Consider the following 16,517-nt stretch of genomic DNA (forward strand, 5'->3'; position numbering starts at 1 on the left):
TTTTCTTATGATATATCCTGCCCATCTCATCCTTCTACTCCGTACCTCAAAGTATATACCTTGGCGTATGTGTTTAATAAAGTTTTTATTTATTATTATCATGTAATTTACAATACACATAGGTGACAAATTTTATATAGCATTTCCTTAAATTGATATTAGTGCAGTATTAAATTCAGACCAATCAGCTTCATATCATACCCTCGAGACACGTTCCTCTTAGTATGGTAAACATGCCATTACCATATTGATTTATTCTCAAGCTTAGCGAATGTCATCTACCACGGTCTCTATTTATTCTGATATATTTATTCTCATATTTTCCTTAATTTGAATGCTTGATTTTGTCCAACCGTGATATTAATAATACAAAAAATATATATAGATGGGTTGTTTTTAAGTTGATCATCGTCTTTTAATTTTTTTTTTTTTTACCCAAAACCTAAACTTAATTTGTTTAAGGCATCGTGATTTTTTTAATACGCAACTACCTGTATATCTTTGTATTTTATATAGTTTTAAGTATGTGAGACCATTTTGCACAACTTGTTTAAGAAACAATTTAAATTCTTACAAATTAACGCAACAAAGGTACCTAGATTAATTACCTTCTTTATGAATTTAAAAAGAAAAATATATATTTTTATTGAATAGAAATGTTGAAATAAATATTAGTTTAACTTATGGCATGATCCACGATGAGCAAATTGTAAATCACTATTCCTGACACTATTCCTTTTTTCTGATATGTAAAAATTATATTTTTTTATGGAATACGCAAGGAAATCCAAATTCTGCACACCTCTATATGGAATTAATGTAGGTCAGGCATACATCTTTTTGATGGTATCACTATTTTGTCTCGAACCCCAAAACGGGTTATTTTGGAGGCAACTCAAAAGTTAAAACGTAAAGCCTTACTAATTTACACCTGGTATTTTTGGAATACTAGCAGTAAACAAATATCAGTGGAAACTAAAGACCTTTATCCCAAACCATTAGGCATTGGCGGTATTTCAGCCCCACTTTAAAATATACCTAAATATCCATTATCACCTGCATAAAATATTAATCTGTACTTTTTAGTTAGTATCACAATGCCCTATAGAAACCCAAAATTGGGCATTTTTGGAGCAGCTAAAAATGCTAAATGCAAAGCCCGTATATAAAAAAAAAACTGCCACATTTTCGTACTGGATTGATATAGGGACCTGATCTATGAAGATGAAATATCTACCACCACAGTGTCCACAAGTCAATAGTTAAAGTTACAAACTTAATTTATTTTTATATTTGAAAGATACTTTTAGGAACATTTTGGCTACATAATTATATTCACCTTTTGATGTTACATAAAACGTTACTCTCAGTATTTCTAAATTCCACGGTTTATTTTACAGTACCAGTAGATTTTCTGCTAATACCAAAAAACAACGATGGACAAATAATTTTGGAAAAGTAATAATTTGCATTTAGGCCAAACAAAATATTTTACGTAAAAGGTCAATATACCCTGTATATCTTAGTGAATCCTTTGTTCCTCGAATGAACTACACGTTTCAAAGTCGTAAATACACGAACAAGAAGAATAAATATTCATATTAAGACTTCTTCCTATTTTGGAAAATTCTTAAGTTTTTTTTCTTTGTTGTTGTTGTGATGGATACTTAACTACCACAGTTTTATGAGTAACAGAATTATTAAAGGAAAATTACTCAAAACATGTATGCGCAGCGTGTCTTTGTGCAGTACTGTTCTTGTTATGAAAGGTTTCTCTAAAATTACAGTTATTATCAAAATGTACCAGGGCCACATAAGTGTACGACCGTGTATAAAGCCAAATATGCCCTGCAAGCTCAGAACACGAAGGTCTGCAGGCTAAGATTAACAATAACTAATTACACTTATGCCCTCTTAACTACTTCTGCTTGGCACAATGTGGTAAGTGTTACACTTTACACATAGTTTGTTTTATGAATTGTTGGGATCTTAACTTATTTCCATATAATCTGTGTTTAATAAATGGAATGTATGTTTTATACTTTACTCTTAGAGTTGTTAACTTAACATATTGTTATTTATAAGAAACTAGGTATAAAACAGTACTGTTAAACATATTGAAATAAAAAAAGAAGAGTAAACGTGTTGTGTATTCAAACAATTATTTTCTCTCACAAAAACATTAAAATTCTACAAGTAATGTACCGGTAACTCTAAAGATTGGATAATCCTTTTCAATGGAGAAAAAATACCAAAAACCAAACAATTTTGGGTGTGGTATATTAATATATTATGGCAAAACAATTAATTGTATGAAAAACAAATTTCGACCGAAATGTATTTCCATTCTTTTGTATTAATTTTGAATATAGGCTACCTATTCCTTATACAAACCCAATTGTTTATCTATTAGTTTGATTAACAAATTTAAAACTATTTCTTCATCTAATAAATCTGTGGCTTACAGATTATCTTGTTTTTTCTTAACTATGAGATTCAATACTTTAAACGGGTGTAAATGGAGGTATTGATCTACAAACACTGTTTATTTTTTTGTTAAAAAAACCGAGATAATGAAATTAATAGTTAGCCTTTATTTCCTTTTTGTTTATATTGTACCCTGGGATTGCATCGGACATTCTTGAAAATAAAATCATGCTATTTTATGAATGTAAACCATTCGCCAACTCAGGTCTGTTAGTGTAATTTACAAATGACAAATTAGCACTCTAGGCTACACATGGCAATTAAAGTAAATTAAATTTCAGACCGAAAATTCCGGTTTTCCTTTGTAACCAACTGCGTTTCATTTTTTTTTGTATTTTGTTTTTTTTACCGCGTTTTTGAATATATTATAATTGTTTTAGGATTTCAATAAAGTGCCGTAGCTTTCTTTAATCCTAGTTTATATCACGAGAATTCCGGAATATAAGAAACGTTTCGCAAAATGATGTTGATATCCTGTTGAAATTGATGACAACAAAGTCGTTTTGTTATTAATAGAGTATAATAGAATGTTTTTCGTCTTTTTTTATAACATAAAAATACGAACATAAAAAATAACATAAAAACATACCATTGTTTGCAATCCGGTACTTGTAATAGCCAACAACATTGGTTTAGGAATTATTATAATTCATTTAGAATTTTATGGACACTTTACAATTTACCTGGAATGTAAAAATGTCAAAATGAATCCTGTAACAAACCATTAGTTACTTTATTATTTATGTTCTGTTAAGGAAATAAGAAGAACATTTTCAAATTTACATTTTTCTTTACCTCAGGCTGGAAGGTAAAACATAACTACATTTGTGTAGGTTACAATTTCTCCCACAGTAATAAAAATATTCATCCGGCTGGATAGTCTTTTTCTTTTACTCTAAACGTTAATAAATTCATTACTTATTTGAAATTTGATGTGCTAATGGTAAAGCATATAATATGTAGGACATTATATTATATGGTACTACTATTTATAAATATGTGTTGAATTAACTTAATTTTTTTAAGGTAATTAAAATACGACGAGCAATCTAATATTTATAATCAGTTGTACTTGTACTTTATCAGTTTTTTTTTTAGATTAACACACTGATATTATTAACTTTCTACGAGTTATATCATTGATATATGGTAAAAAATAGACAATTATAATAAAATATTTTATTTAAAGTGGGTCCGTAGAAAAGTGTTTATATTAAGTTATACAAATTGGTAAACAAAATGAAGAAGATTGAAAAGAAAGCGAGGGACGATCTTCGCAGTGGTCTAAAGTTACTTGCACTGTCAGGCCGCGAAATTGCAGCAGTGTTCTCACCTTCTGTAAGAAATACAAAGTCAAAATCATTCAACATAAACTTAAAATACCCCCGCCGCAGCAAACCTGCAGACTAAGCGAATTTCCATTTGCCTGATTGGATTTACACTAAAATGTCTCCTTAAAAATATCACATTTATTCCTATATTAAAATTAAAATTCTTATATTATAATGTTAATAAGAATGATAATAATGTTAGTAGGAAATAAAAACATTTTCAAAATTTGGGCAAAAAATGTTAATAAATAAGCAAACTACAACAGTTTACTTATCCTCCATAAGAATAACATAGGAATTTTAAATTTACAATTTTTTTGAATTTTCTCCGTAACCATTAGGCGCATTATAACGCTTCAATATACTAAATTATTTGTTTTTTTAAGCTCTACAAAACAGTTTGGAAAGAAATTGCAAAAAATTAAGTTTTTTGGGTCAAAAATGGGAAAACCCATTTTTACCCCATAAAAGCCCTCATAAACCCCCGTTTCCATGGTCCGATCATGATGGTTGGCGAACTCGTTAGAATAAACGTAGGTTTACACGTTTGTACCAAATTTCATCAAAATCGGATCATTTTTGCTCGAGTTATCGCGCTAACGGACACATATATATATATAAATATGTATATATACATGAATTTGAACGGATGCTATTTTTGGCCTCTAGGGACCTCAAGACGAAAAAAAATCGGTCCCGGGTCCAGGTCTTACCATGAGTACTACGGTAATAGCTTATTCCCTATAGGAGAAATTCGCTAAAAAGAGTTTCGTAATCTTAAATACAGATTCTATAACGTTAACAACAATAATGAAATTTAACAGAGCATATTTTTATTAATATAATTTATTATTTTAATATGAAGGTCTTACTGCGAATAAACTTTAATGTAGGTTTTTTTAGATATGTTGTTTTTTTTAGAACTGTACGATACCATAATGAGGCATTTAATCTTACAAATTCCTTATATCTCTTAGTTTTAAAACGCCATAACACAGTGTTTCAGTACAAGGAAAATGTATTTTGGCATTTTTCTTACCTCTAAGACATTTCTCATAAGCTTAAGATTGGAATAAATTAAGTTTTCAAATTTTTGTAATAATATTTACACAATTAACTTAATTAAATATTTTTAAACCTTTTCCTGAAAACAAATTATTTGGCATCATTTTACATAAATATTGTATATTTATATTTTAAATTGCAACAGTGTTTAATACATTATCTAATTTGTATACAAACTGCAAAAAATGATCAAATAGACTTTAAATGAATGACAGAGACAATTCACCGGCCACATTATTTTTTAATTCAAGTTTAATATTAAAAAAATATATTTTTATACAATGAGGTATTTAAAATTAAAATGAATTACACAACCAAATAAAACGCAATTAGGTATTTGGTATCACTTAACCTTTGTAAATCAGGCAATTTATTTTTAATTTTTAAATACAATATTTTATTATTTTAATTTATATGTAACACATGGAAATTGAAATATCCTTTAGCTTAGCTTTGGTTTTAGGTGTAATCATCTTCATCAATTTATTCAAATCCTTTACGAATATAAATCAAATTCGTCTTCTGAGAGCCTAAGAAATTATTTTTTCACAACGAATATTATTGGGAGAAGATTTTGTCCAATAGTAGAACGCAGGGTTGCAGTCACTGTAGTATCGAGTTCGGATCCCACCAATCACCAAGTGATATTTTCCATGTGATAAAGGCACAAACTGTCCCGGTCGTGCTCATATTACTTCATGTGAGCATGCTTCCTAGCTGGAACCTACCATCCTAGGATTTAAATGTGTAACAAATTATAAACAATACCTTTACTGACGAACACGTAGATGGTGTCAGGATCTGTGTTTGGAGCTCTGCAGGTGTAGTTGCCAGTGTCCGCTGGGGTAGCCTTGTTGACTATGAGTCTGCTGTGTGTCTTGGGTCCTGGCTCTGTGTCTACAGTGACTCCGCCTCTAACTGAGTCGTAGTTGACCATCTTGTCGTTGTGGTACCAGAAAACATACTGTGGTGGAGTTGGGCTCTGTAACATGTACAACATAGTCACACATAGATAATATAAGTTTAGAGGATGGAGGATATGGCATAGAAGTAGAGTAAGATAGTATGTATAAGTCAGTATAGATTTTAATATATGTCAATCACAAGTGTTGTGTGAGTCGAACTGTTTTGAAGCGACTTTCATTGACATAGTAAGAGTCCTCATAGCCGGCCTCATTAGCTTGTGGGCGTCAAAGTTAAAGAAGAAAACTTTTTTGAGAACATCATTTTATAATAAAAACGAGATTCACTGGAATAGAGCTTTGAACGCAATATCAAAAGACGTTGGGCCACTAGTCTTATTCGTCATCTGACTGGTGGATGAATCGTGGCTATAAAAGAATTGGCTTTCTCCCGGGATACCTTAGGAAATATCTTTGTAACTTCTACGAGTGTGAAAAAGCCCCTAAACTCCTTATCTCTACGGCTGGTTCTGCCACCGTAGTGGGCTTTGTGGAGGAGATTCGTCGAATATACGAGATAATGATAATTGCTACCTACGTTAATTTATCCGAAATAAAATATGGGTTTTACAAATATCCCATGTAGCTCAGGCATAAAGTCCTAATGTTAGGTCTGCCTGTTCCCTTCCCTCGTAAGGGTTTCAAAGTATCTTACGGTGATCGTATATGAGTCTCAAACCCTGCATTTCTTTCTGTGATTGAAGATTGTTTCATGGTACCTTTTGTGAGATGTAAGCGTGGAGTATTTCTTTTTAGAGTCGTGGTTACACATTTACACTTCGAGGTGCCAAAAATCATTAATGTCTCAACTACTGTTTTGAGAGAAGAGATTCGGGCTCAGTTAAAACACCTCTTATATATTTTCATATTGGAGGAATATAAAATTATCTATTAGTTACATAAAAAGTCCTCATGTTTAGACATCCAATCAAAGTACCAAAAACGAATTATAATTATTTAATCTATATACAATTTACTTTACTGTCAAGATAGAGATTTTTTTTTTATCCAGAAATGGCAGCTAGTAGTGTACTACAGTTTAATTTTTGTCATTAACTTACATTCTCTATGATACAGACGAGGCTGATAGTGCTGCCCTCCCCAATATGATATTCTCCGCTGCCCAGGATGAATGCTGTAGGGACGATTACATGGAGGTTGTAGTAGTGTGAGAGTATTCCAAACTTGGTCCCAACCTGTGACATAAAGAAACGATTAGGGTAACCCTATATGATGAAATAAATCAAACTTATAGAGATATGGAGGGGAGAACATGTATATCAGTATTTGAAATTATTTTGATTACTAATAATGTGAATTAATGTTTCACTCGCACCTCTGCGCATTTTCTAGACAAAACTACTGCCAAGGTAGTCTAATAAAATCGCCCACCAGGTATGGAAGACGTGCTATAGGACTTTTCTCTTTGTTAACATGGTAAGTGATTTTTGACTTTGCAGCTTGGTGTGGCACGGCCTCGGGATGGATTTTAAGTGCACGTGTTTCACCTGCCACATCTACCACAAAGTGTAAACAGTATGTAGTTTACCATAGTGCATAGATAATCCACTCGCCTACAAACAGAAACTGACTGTGGGTAGTATGTTGTCAATATAAATGCATCATGATCCAAATTATTCTATAACCCGGATGCTGTAACTATATTATAAATCATAAAAAGGGGAGTGAGCTGGCGTAGTGGTTATAGCGCGGGACTTCAGTCCCTGAGGTCCCGGGTTCGATCCCCGCCACGTCACCAATGGATTTTATCTATGTGATAATGCCGTAACCCCTAGGTCTAGCCTGAAGTAATGTGAAAAACAATCCAAGGCTCGTGCCTATCATCCTAGGACATAAAAAAACTATATTATAAACCAAAACAAACCTTCGAACTTTGTCTTGTAATAAATACAATGTAATGTATGCGAGTCTGTCCCATGGCATCAGTGTGACTAGCAATATTTGTTTACTACTGGCTAATTTTTAAATGTAATGTTGTTTCTTTTTTTTATTTTTATTTATCGTTTCTGCCCTCGTAAGCTAAAAGGCAGTAACTACAAAAATATCACATTTTGAGGTAAGTGCAAATCTTTATGTTTTGAAGGTCGAGGAAAAAGGTGATCATGCCAGTATCTCGAGCTACAGACCTATCTCGATACTACCTGTGATTGTGATAGAGACGGTGATGAAGAATCAGTTGTATACATACTTTGAAACACACCAGCTGTTTTCAGACTCACAGCACGGTTTCCGCGCAGGGAAATCTACTTCGTCTGCGATTGCCAAGATTGCAAGAGAAGTTGGCGAGGCCTTTGAAGCTGGGGAGTCGGTAATGTTAACACTCTGTGACCTCAGCAGAGCCTTTGACTGTGTATCCCATGATATCCTGCTCAAAAAACTCAGCAGATATGGCGTTGGTAGTGTGGTTCTCTCCACCTTCAAGAACTACTTAGCCAACAGAACCCAGAGGGTGATACTCGAAGGCGCAAGCTCTCTAGAACTGGAGGTGAACCAGGGGGTTCCCCAAGGATCTGTGCTGGGCCCTCTTCTATTCCTGGTCCTCATCAATGACATCGACGAGACCAGCAGCTCTATACTATTTGCGGATGATACCACGCTTCTCACTAAAGGGCCAAACCTACACCACACTAGGGATTTAGCCATAATCCAGGTCCAAGAAGCAAAAGCATGGTTCCAGATGAATAAGCTGCAACTGAATGGAGACAAAACCCAGAGACTCCTTTGTACCCTCTCAAGAGACTCCTCGGACGACATGGCTGCAGTTAAACTTCTCGGTTTCCAGCTGGACAGCCGACTCGACTGGAATGACCATGCTGCCCATGTTGCCACACGGCTTGCGAGAGTCAACTGCCTCCTCAGGCGCCTCCGGAAATGTGTCACGGAGCAGTACCTGCTCATGGTATACCATGCCCTGTTTCATTCGCACATTGCGTATGGACTACACCTTTGGGGTCATGCGTCGGAAGTGGAGGAAGTCTTAAAGCTTCAAAAAGCGGCAGTCCGTATAATCTCAAGGAGCCCTTTTAGAGAACACTGCAAACCGATATTCAAGAGACTTGGAATTCTAACCGTCTGCAGCCACTACATCTACGCCTGCCTGGTTGAAATAAAATGCAGTGTTCCTCTTCTCAACACCAGAAGCCACATCCACGCCCATAATACCAGAGCTAGGCAGGATCTCGATGTTCCCCGTGCGAGATTGAGCAGGACGCTCAATTCCTTCCCTACATCAGCCATCAAGTTCTTCAACAGACTCCCTTCCAGCATTCGATGTCTGGACGACCGGAAGTTCAAGAGTGCTGTGAAAGACTTGATGATCAATAGACCATACTACAAAGTAGAGGACTTCTTTACGGACAATTTGGAGCGGGACAATTAATTTTTTGTACCGCCTACTGCCTGCCCGCCATGTTTAATACACAGTTTTATTTTATATGTGCGTGTAGTCTTAGTTTTTGTGTCTTTTTTTCTGTATTAAACAACGACGCAGTCTATTCCCTCACCAGAGGGTCAACGACGAAGGCTAATGAATATGAATGAATATGAATATGAATATCCAAAAATGTAGGCGAAAACACCGTATCTCAAGCCGTTTTTGAGATATCAAACTAGTTATTTACCGTATCTACCAACAAATGTGCAAATACTAAGTCAAAACACCGTAACTTTGGTTTACTTGGCCAAAAAACAGTAAGCAAAAAACAGTTACGGCTTTCTGGAATAGTATTTCTGCCTTACTGTTTTTTGGCTTAGTATAGTCTCGCCCAAATCCAATTACGGTTCAAAATTTTACCATTAAAATGCATAGGAAAGCAACACATTAAATTTTGAAGACCTTCCTATAATTTCTGTTTTACATACTCTATGCATCACATGAATATCTAGTTGTTAGGTGGTAAATGAATTTTACAAAAAAACAACTTGGAGGGAAAGTATCACTATAGGCTAGCCGGGACTCCCTATTTTGTTGACCCGGGTCAACAAATTCAATATATTTAGAAAAAAACCACTTTGAATGTAGAAATTTACATGAAACTTGGAACGAAGGTATATCCACATGTATTCTACACGTATGTTAAATTTGGTAACGATTAAAAAATATTTACCTATTTTATTAACAAAAAACTGCTGTAAAAAGCTAATTTCATTTTGTTGACCCGGGTCAATCACCAATAAAAGGTACTTAGAATTAAACTATATATATGAAACTTGGAACGAATGTATATCCACATGTATTCTAAACGTATGTTAAATTTGGTAACGATTAAAAAATATTTATCTATTTTATTAACAAAAAACTCCCGTAAAAGACTTATTTCATTTTGTTTACCCAGGTCAATCACCAATAAAAGGTACTTAGAATTAAACTATATACATGAAACTTGGGACGAATGTATATCTACATGTATTCTACACGTATGTTCAATTTGGTAACGATTAAAAAATATTTACCTATTTTATTAACAAAAAACTGCTGTAAAAAGCTTATTTCATTTTGTTGACCCAGGTCAATCACCAATAAAAGTTACCGGTACTTAGAATTAAACTATATATATGAAACTTGGAACGAAGGTATATCCACATGTATTCTACACGTATGTTAAATTTGGTAACGATTAAAAAATATTAATCTATTTTATTAACTAAAAACCAGCCAAAATAGCTCATTTTATTTTGTTGACCCGGGTCAATCGCCTAAAAAAGGTACTTAGAATTAAACTATTTACATGAAACTTGGAACGAAGGTATAACTGATAAATATTTTTTAATCGTTACCAAATTTAACATACGTGTAGAATACATGTGGACATACCTTCTTTCCAAGTTTCATGTATATAGTTTAATTCTAAGTACCTTTTATTGGCGATTGACCCGGGTCAACAAAATAAAATGAGCTATTTTGGCCGGTTTTTAGGTAATAAAATAGATAAATATTTATTTATCGTTACCAAATTTAACATACGTGTAGAATACATGTGGATATACCTTCGTTCCAAGTTTCATGTATATAGTTTAATTCTAAGTACCGGTACCTTTTATTGGTGATTGACCTGGGTCAACAAAATGAAATAAGCTTTCTACGGCAGTTTTCTGTTTATAAAATACGTAAATATTTGTTAATCGTTACCAAATATTACATAACTTACGTGTAGAATAAATGTAGATATACCTTCTTTCCAAGTTTCATATATCTAGTTTAATTCTAAGTACCTTTTATTGGTGATTGACCCCTTTTTACTGTTAATGTTTACTAGTCTAAAAAGCCGTATCACAACCTACCTCCTTTGGGCATGGGAAAATTTTGTTTCTTAAAAAGACATTTTCCTAAGCCAAAAAAAGGTAACTTGAGATACGGCTTTTTGGCCTAATAAACCTTAACAGTAAAAAGGGTAACTGGATTAAAAAATATGAATGTATCATTATACATTAATAAAAATATATTCATAGTCTCCTGCATTGAAAAAGAAGTAGTTTGAAAAAAAAAATTATTGAATTCGGTCAACCGTTTAAATTAGAAATCGAAAAAACATGACTCTGACTGGCTTTGACAAAACATCCATTTTCTCAGATTCGTCATTTATGTTGATACGGCCTTTTTGCTTACCACGGCAGGTTTGTCCTTGTACAGATTTTGTACATTATACATGATGGGGTTTCCAGCTAAGTAACTTTATAATAATTTGAAGAATATGATATTATCTAACTACGAAAACGTCCCTAGAAAAATTTTATTGTTTCGTGCTTTCTGGTGGGAAGGTATGTTTTAAAGTATGAAATACATACTTAAGGAGAACCAAATATTGTTTTTCTTCATTCCTTTTGGTAACCGATTGATTGGTTGTCAACGTCAGAGGGATATTTAATTTTCAGGAAAACCAAAATTGTGCAAGCTTTACAAGGCATAGAAAGTTGAAATACTAATACCTCGTTAATGAAGCAGGAAAGCTTTTTCCACATATTTCTTTGAATTCCAAAACGTCCCAGATATAATAACCCTATCAATTACGATAATTTGGCATATTTTAAGCTTTATGAAAGGACAAATAACAATGATCGTACATCATTACTTGAACACACTTCACCCAATAAGGGAGATTCCTTTTAAACAGTATTATGCTTTTGTCTCTTTGTTTTGCAGACAATAAAGTAATTACCGAGTTACTTGCTGAGAACTTTGAGATAAAGTTTTGCACACGAAATACCCAAGCTCCAGATGCGCTTCCATTTTGCTTTCGTTAATTAACAAATCAGACTTTAAGGATTCCTCTGTAATCATATTTCAAATGGGAAGTTCTATATTCCCCTATTATTTGACACACCGATTTAATTGGAAACAAGCTGATTATTTGAGTTTCAATATTGTTAATTAGAAAGAATGACAACAATAAGATGGAACAGAGCATTAGTTAAACTATGTATTCGATAATGATTTTCAGTTCCTCGTTTACTAGCATTTAATAGGTGTTTAATAGGTGTATTTAATCATTAAATCAACATGCGTTTACCGTAAATATTCATTGATCACGGATGATTGTTTATTATTTAAAATGTTTTCCAGGTCATTGAGTTTACGATTACATTTTCAACATGGACAACATTGAGTTGATTAGATACTTTCAATGTTTTAGAAGTTGTTGTCACTTGCTAGTATAACATATTATGTAAGTTATCATATATACTAAATGTTTAAATGACGTTCCTGAATCAAATTCCTTGTACAAGTAAGGATACTAAATAGTGTTTCAAATAATAATCTTCTAATGCAAATTAAAGTGTAAGTAAAATATGTTTTTAATTTGGTTTGAAATGTATATACAGTGGTTTTATTAAGGTTTACTCCTCAGAACGTATAGCCTAAAATCTTTATGAAACCCTTAAAACCAACAGGTAGTGAAATTCCATGACTTATAGTTCATTTCTAAAGAAATTCTTTATTTTATTAAACAAAACGTAATACGTTAAAAGCTTAATTTTAATAAAACGTTGGCACCATAAAACTATAGTTATATTTTAAATTAAAAACGTCCTTTGATATATTAGAAATTATTATTCACCCTTACAGAAAATTACTGCATTCTATGCTTGATATTCTCAAGCAGTTTTCGCTAAGTGACTATAATGAGTTTAACTTGGTGTGGCGTAATTAGGGAAGTCAACGCCATTGACAACTTTTGGTTAGTGCAAACTACTGTAAGTTACATACCATGTAATCCAACCCAATTTAAGTGCACTCAATGTTATCTTTACCTGGCATTCGTATGTGCCATTATCTCTTCTCTGCACATATTTGATCTGTAGGTCCCAGTCGTCTGTACTGTCTACATGTACGACTTGGAACCTCTCATCATTGGTGTAGGTCATCGTCCCTGAACTTAGGATGTGCCAGTCTCTTCTTCGAACCCATGACACCTGTAACCCAAGGGAATAACATTAATCTTTATGATTTAAAAAAGTAATATTGTTGGACACCGCAACATTTCACTGATGATTATATTATGAATAGTGAAACATCAATGGGTTTGACTTTGATTTGTACTATGAGCTTTGTAGTTATGAATTTGTTATCATACATCTATAGTGCTAGGTAAGTCTTAGATCGAAGATGGTTTTTTTGAACAAAGTCTGTGGTAAAACTGCAGCTTGTAGTTGATTCGATGGCAGGTTTTTAAAACTTGTCTTACAGCATATTTACCGCACCTCTAGTTATAATAGCTGAACAGCCATTGTGACTTTTGAATGTCCTTTAGTTAAAGTAAAATACAGCATGTTTTTTTATCTTAATTAAAGGATCATTAAATAAATTATGATTCGTAGTTTTTAAAGATAGATCAAGCCTCACCCTGTCTTCTCGTGTGTTTCTGACTCTGCAGTAGAAGGTTGCTGTTCCTCCCAATTGTACTGAGAGATTAGTTGTCAGGGACGTGTCAAACACTGGCACTTCGTAGGGAGCTGGAGAACTCTGGAACTCTAATCTCTCATAATCCTCAGGAAGCTCTATGGCCAGCTTCAACTTGGGATTATCTAAACGTTACAAGAAAAAGAATTAGTTAGTTTTTGTACTTGGTTTGACAGGATGTGTCAAACACTGGCACTTCGTAGGGAGCTGGAGAACTCTGGAACTCTAATCTCTCATAATCCTCAGGAAGCTCTATGGCCAGCTTCAACTTGGGATTATCTAAACGTTACAAGAGAAAGAATTAGTTAGTTTTTGTACTTGGTTTGACAGGATGTGTCAAACACTGGGACTTCGTAAGAAGCTGGAGAACTCTGGAACTCCAATCTCTCGTAATCCTCAGGAAGCTCTATGGCCAGCTTCAACTTGGGATTATCTAAATGTTACAAGAGTAAGAATTAGTTAGTTTTGGTACTTGGTTTGACAGGATGTGTCAAACACTGGCACTTCGTAGGGAGCTGGAGAACTCTGGAACTCCAATCTCTCGTAATCCTCAGGAAGCTCTATGGCCAGCTTCAACTTGGGATTATCTAAATGTTACAAGAGTAAGAATTAGTTAGTTTTTGTACTTGGTTTGACAGGATGTGTCAAACACTGTCACTTCGTAGGGAGCTGGAGAACTCTGGAACTCTAATCTCTCATAATCCTCAGGAAGCTCTATGGCCAGCTTCAACTTGGGATTATCTAAACGTTACAAGAGAAAGAATTAGTTAGTTTTTGTACTTGGTTTGACAGGATGTGTCAAACACTGGCACTTCCTAGGGAGCTGGAGAACTCTGGAACTCTAATCTCTCATAATCCTCAGGAAGCTCTATGGCCAGCTTCAACTTGGGATTATCTAAACGTTACAAGAGAAAGAATTAGTTAGTTTTTGTACTTGGTTTGACAGGATGTGTCAAACACTGGGACTTCGTAGGAAGCTGGAGAACTCTGAAACTCCAATCTCTCGTAATCCTCAGGAAGCTCTATGGCCAGCTTCAACTTGGGATTATCTAAATGTTACAAGAGTAAGAATTAGTTAGTTTTGGTACTTGGTTTGACAGGATGTGTCAAACACTGGGACTTCGTAGGAAGCTGGAGAACTCTGGAACTCCAATCTCTCGTAATCCTCAGGAAGCTCTATGGCCAGCTTCAACTTGGGATTATCTAAATGTTACAAGAGTAAGAATTAGTTAGTTTTGGTACTTGGTTTGACAGGATGTGTCAAACACTGGGACTTCGTAGAAAGCTGAAGAACTCTGGAATTCCAATCTCTCATAATCCTCAGGAAGCTCTATGGCCAGCTTCAACTTCGGATTATCTAAATGTTACAAAAGTAAGAATTAGTTAGTTTTGGTACTTGGTTTGACAGGATGTGTCAAACACTGGGACTTCGTAGGGAGCTGGAGAACTCTGGAACTCCAATCTCTCGTAATCCTCAGGGAGCTCTATAGCCAGCTTCAACTTCGGATTATCTAAATGTTACAAGAGTAAGAATTAGTTAGTTTTGGTACTTGGTTTGACAGGATGTGTCAAACACTGTCACTTCGTAGGGAGCTGGAGAACTCTGGAACTCTAATCTCTCATAATCCTCAGGAAGCTCTATGGCCATCTTCAACTTGGGATTATCTAAACGTTACAAGAGAAAGAATTAGTTAGTTTTTGTACTTGGTTTGACAGGATGTGTCAAACACTGGGACTTCGTAGGGAGCTGGAGAACTCTGGAACTCCAATCTCTCGTAATCCTCAGGGAGCTCTATAGCCAGCTTCAACTTCGGATTATCTAAATGTTACAAGAGTAAGAATTAGTTAGTTTTGGTACTTGGTTTGACAGGATGTGTCAAACACTGGGACTTCGTAGAAAGCTGGAGAACTCTGGAATTCCAATCTCTCATAATCCTCAGGAAGCTCTATGGCCAGCTTCAACTTGGGATTATCTAATCTTTACAAGAGTTTAAATATAAGTTTAAATATATCTAGTTAGTTTTGGTACTTGGTTTAACAGGATGTGTCAAACAAACACTGGGAGTTCATAGGGAATCTGGTGAACTTTGAAAATACGATGATATGGTATCTAAAAACAATAAAATAGAAGGGCGATATTAATTTGTAAAATCAAGTATACATTTAAGCCATTTATTTGTTTAGAGCTGATGGCTTGACTACACATTAAGATGATAAATAAGGTAAATCCTCATTGTTGTACACTAGTTCAATATAATAACTTCTTTATCTGCATCTTACATGATATTAAATTACCTGAATAAACAGAGTAAGTTTATAAATATATTATTACAAGTCTTATAAAACATACATCCATGTATTTTTTAGGCTAAACAAAATGTATTATTTTTCATCATCTGTCTTACTTCACTTACTTAGGCATACAAAAACAACGTTAAAAAAGTATATTTTGTATAACGTGCTAATAATGTAAAGACGTCGTAATTGCCATACTTGTATGCTAGTATTTAGTAACTGAATTCTTTTCTCACATCGGTTTGAATTTGTCCATGTTACACCTTCAGATCCTAGGTTTCAACTGGGAACCGTCTTAAACATTAATTCAGGCTAGTCCTAGAGGGCAGCTGCGATATCGCAAAGACAAAATCCACCAGTGATTGGCGGGATTTGAACCCAGGACCTCAGGCTCTGGGGGGCTAAGCTCCAACACTAGCCAGCCCTCTTCACGACGTCAATTTAAATCAAGTTCAAAGC

The 16,517-nt window shown here is 34.2% G+C and overlaps 1 protein-coding gene across 1 annotated transcript; it reads right to left on the bottom strand.

The window, feature by feature from the left end:
* Positions 1 to 3,689: 3,689 nt before the first annotated feature.
* LOC128997510 (uncharacterized) lies at positions 3,690 to 15,411 on the bottom strand. The gene is made up of 9 exons (XM_054423150.1): positions 15,324 to 15,411; positions 14,862 to 14,966; positions 14,400 to 14,504; positions 14,092 to 14,196; positions 13,707 to 13,888; positions 13,115 to 13,276; positions 6,907 to 7,041; positions 5,652 to 5,865; positions 3,690 to 3,823 (listed from the first exon to the last, which is right to left on the bottom strand). The coding sequence occupies exons 1-9, from the start codon at positions 15,409 to 15,411 to the stop codon at positions 3,696 to 3,698; spliced, it is 1,224 nt and encodes a 407-aa protein (XP_054279125.1). The 3' UTR covers positions 3,690 to 3,695.
* Positions 15,412 to 16,517: the final 1,106 nt, after the last annotated feature.

The sequence above is a fragment of the Macrosteles quadrilineatus genome, unplaced genomic scaffold (genome assembly GCF_028750875.1).
Source record: "Macrosteles quadrilineatus isolate MER2022 unplaced genomic scaffold, UCM_ALF_1.0 Scaffold_6__1_contigs__length_79288215, whole genome shotgun sequence".
In the NCBI taxonomy this organism is placed as follows: Eukaryota; Metazoa; Arthropoda; class Insecta; order Hemiptera; family Cicadellidae; genus Macrosteles; species Macrosteles quadrilineatus.